General features: G+C 53.2%; 1 protein-coding gene across 1 annotated transcript in view; it reads left to right on the plus strand.

Moving 5' to 3' along the window:
* The window catches only part of IQCE (IQ motif containing E), a 47,619-nt gene extending 44,269 nt beyond the window's left edge, over positions 1-3,350 (plus strand). Inside the window, exons 20-21 of the mRNA XM_006859876.1 lie at positions 695-766; positions 3,241-3,350. Of these exons, the coding sequence (XP_006859938.1) occupies positions 695-766; positions 3,241-3,350 (182 nt within the window). The remainder of the gene's footprint in view (positions 1-694; positions 767-3,240) is intronic.
* Positions 3,351-3,636: the final 286 nt, after the last annotated feature.

Consider the following 3,636-nt stretch of genomic DNA (forward strand, 5'->3'; position numbering starts at 1 on the left):
GGTCCAGGTCACATGGGTATCATCTGCAAGTGTGGGCGCTCCTGTGCACATGCCCTCTCTTCCCATCAGCCGGTGGCTCCACTGAGCAGTGCTTTTTAAAGCAAAACTTTGCTTGTATTTTCTACGCTGCTTTGTTCAGGTCTCAAAACAAACAATCCAGAAGGAGTTCCTAGGAGTTGGTAGCCTGTCAGCCCCAGGCGGGAAGTCTCATGGGGGGCTGTGACCCCTGCTGGCTGCTCCTGGATTCTCCTTTGGGCCCAGCATCCTAACTTGCAAGTGACAGTTGGTCTAGACACCCTGAAAGTCACTCTCCACTCCAGACAGCTGCCTCCCTTGTCCTGTCATTAGACATTTTCCTCCATTCCTGCAGTGCCTAAGAAAAGCAAAGTGGTCCTATTTGTCAGTTTGTGATGGTCCTTAACCACAGAACTGTGGTCTTGGGGCTTTGTGGGTATAGCATGACTCGTCTCTTGAGGACATGTTTATGATAGGGGACTTTTCTGTGCTGAACCCTCTGGTCTCAAAGATGGGTTCAGAGACTGGGGAGGGGAGGGAATCGTGCTTGAGATAAGGGAAAACCCACAAAAAGAAGCTGCTCTTCTGAGTCAAAAGCAGTCTAGAGCTAGGCGGATGAGTGCGCATCCTGCGCGTTGTCAGCATGTAGGTCTGCGCTCTGACTGTCTGGTCTTTGCAGTTCAGGATGACAGCGAGGCCAGCAGCGGGGACACCGGGGAAGAGTCTGCGCCCGAGGAGGAGCCCACAGTGGGTACGTGCAGCGCCCCAAGAGGGAAGGCAGGGAGGACAGCCACCCTCAATTGAGTGTTTCTGCCAGGTCACTGGCCTGTCGGGGGGAACTGCATCTCAGAGAGTGTCCCCCACAGCCCAGACCTGCTGTGAAACACCCCCGTGTTTGAAATCACACTCTATCCACTTCAGTTAATTTTTCTAGAGTTGTCACAGCAAAGTGATATTCTCTTCAATTCCTCCATCTTTAAACTCAATGGAGGAAAAAGGACAGAACTGGGTTTAAAGGAAGGTATACGAATGCCACTGTGTTGCTGTGACATCAGACCATGCCTGACTTCATGGGTGATCGTGAAAACCAGTATCAGCCCAAAGCCAAGTCCCACAAGGTGGAGCTCAGGCATGGCTCCACTATAAACTTTTTACCAGTTCTGACACCAGCTGTCCCTCCCACGGCATTCTCTGCTTCTTCTCTGGGCTCCATAATCCATTGCAACGGCCACACAGAACTCTCAGACCATGCTTGTGGTTTATTAAGCAAGTTGTTGTTCTGAAATGTTGTCGACTTGATTCTCACTCATAGCGACTCTGTATAGGGTTTCCAAGGAGCAGATGGTAGATTTGAACTACTGACATTATGGTTTGCAGTCCACTGCTTATCCTATAGCACCACACTAGGAGTCCATTAAGCAAGTAACAGGGTTCACTTTGGGGTCAGGATCAACAAGGGACAACTCAGGATCAGCATCAGGAAGTGTGTGGGCAAAATCTAGAAAGAGCATCCCCCAAGGAGGAGAGCACATTCCTCTTGTCTTGTCTTTAGTTCAGGACAGCTTGCTCAGCTCCTCTCCACCTTCCTTCTCACCACTGTGCACGCCTCCCCTCGGCCCCCTCAGGACGGGCTTCCTCTCGGCCCCCTCAGGATGGGCCCCCTTCAGGATGGACCTCCCTTTGGCCCCCTCAGGATGGGGCCTCCTTGTCTCCCTCAGAACAGGCCTCCCCTCAGCTCCCTCTGGTTGCCCCACCCCCCACCGCCCCTTAAGGATGGATCCTTCCCTTGGCCCCCTCAGGATAGACCTCCCCTTTGCCCCCATAGGTTGGGCTCCCCAGGCCCCCTCAGGATAAGTCTCCCCTGTGTCCCCTCAGGACTGGCCCCCTCTGCATGGGCCTCCCCTCAATATGAGCTTCCCCTCAGCCCCCTCAGGGTAGATCTCCCTGCCATCAGCCTCTCTCCAGTGCTAAGTGAGGCAGCTCACAGCCAGTGTAGTGACTTGGTAGCTCTCTTAGCCACAGGTTTCTCCCCTCACCATTGATGCTGCCCAGTGTGGCAGCCCTTTTAGAAGGCTCCTCTCCTCTCTGCTTCATTGCTCTTCTTGACTCTCTTTCTGTTGCTTTCTTCCTTTCTCCCTGCTAACTTCTGTCAGGTTGCCTGTCCATGTGAATGATCCCCTTATTAATTTCAAGTCATGGCCCGCCCACCAGGGCCATGAACTGACCAATCCCCTCTCAGGAGGCCTCCGATGATAAGTCATAGTCACTTCATGTGCACAGTTCATAGGTGTGCACGCAGAGGCCGCCGGGATTCACAGGGTGTACATGAAGGTGTGTGCCCAGGGCATGAAGACGCACATGCGTGTGCTTGTGGGTCCCACCCTACCATGCCGTTCCTGCCAAGGGAACGTGTCTCTCTGAGGAGGGAATCAGCCAGCTGGACAGTCAGCTTTTTTTGGTCTGACTAGGAGAAAAAAAACAACTTAAGTTTTTAGTCTCACAGGGTTCCATTTCCGTATTAATTTCCTTAAAAGTGACAGAAAAAAACACACTGACATACATAGTCTGAGCCAGATTGAGCTGTCATCTCCAGCTGTGCTCCCTGGACTTCTGTCTTTATGAACCGGTCAGTGTCTGGGGCAGAAGACCCCCAACCCCCCTGCTCAAGCCCAGATCCTCTGCAGGGGGATACTGGTAAGGTGCCATCAAGTCAATCCTGACTCACCGTGACCCTCGTGTGCACAGTAGAACTGTGCTCCCAGGGCTGCCAAGGCTGTGACCTTTCAGAAGTAGATGGTCAGTCCTATCTTTTGAGGCACCTCTATTGGTTCTAGTGGTCAAGTGCTTCGTCATTTGTACTACCAGTGCTTCCTGGGGTAGTTGGAAGGGTTTGAAAAGTACAGATGTGGTGAAGAAGCAAGTCCTAAATGATGGGGTATGGGAGGAGATTGTGGCAGAATGTCTTGGAAGCTCACCGTGGCCTGGGTGTCACCTCATCTGTCCGGCTCCCTTCCTCACCCGAGCCAGGCATTCAGGCAGGAAGTGGCTGCCTCCCCTCATTGTGGAGCTCCGATCTGGGGACAGCCGGAACTTCCTGAGCTGAGTTTGGAGCTGGAAGAGGGGGTGGCTGTAATGAGGTGTGAGGTGGGGTTGTTTATGTCTCCCCACCCTCGGCTCCCCCATCTGTAGAGGCAGTGGTCCTGATGTGTCCTTCTCTTTGTCCAGTGGAACCCATGCTCTCAGGGCCCCCCGTGGTTGAAGTGCACTCGGACGACGACTCAGACGATGTCATCATTTCACCATCCCTCCCTGGGAAGAAGAGCACCCCGTCCTAGGCCCTGACCGCCTACGAGGACAGCCTGTTTAGGTGATGCGGTCACTGCAATTGAAGAAATGATTTATCTTGTTAGAAAAGAAACATACCTCAACCCCGGCTCCCTCCTTCCTACATGTGTCTGCTTGTTGCCTGGAGCCGTTATTTCCTTCATTGGGGAGGGTTGTGGGTTTAGAGTCTGAAGGGGTGGTAGACAGGAGCCCTGAAGGACCATGGACCTGTGTCACCTTCTCGGGTCTGGACGCCATACTGCACTTGAGGAGAGTCAGAGGCCAGGCCAGCCACTC

The sequence above is a fragment of the Chrysochloris asiatica genome, unplaced genomic scaffold (assembly GCF_000296735.1).
Source record: "Chrysochloris asiatica unplaced genomic scaffold, ChrAsi1.0 scaffold00034, whole genome shotgun sequence".
Classification (NCBI taxonomy): domain Eukaryota; kingdom Metazoa; phylum Chordata; class Mammalia; order Afrosoricida; family Chrysochloridae; genus Chrysochloris; species Chrysochloris asiatica.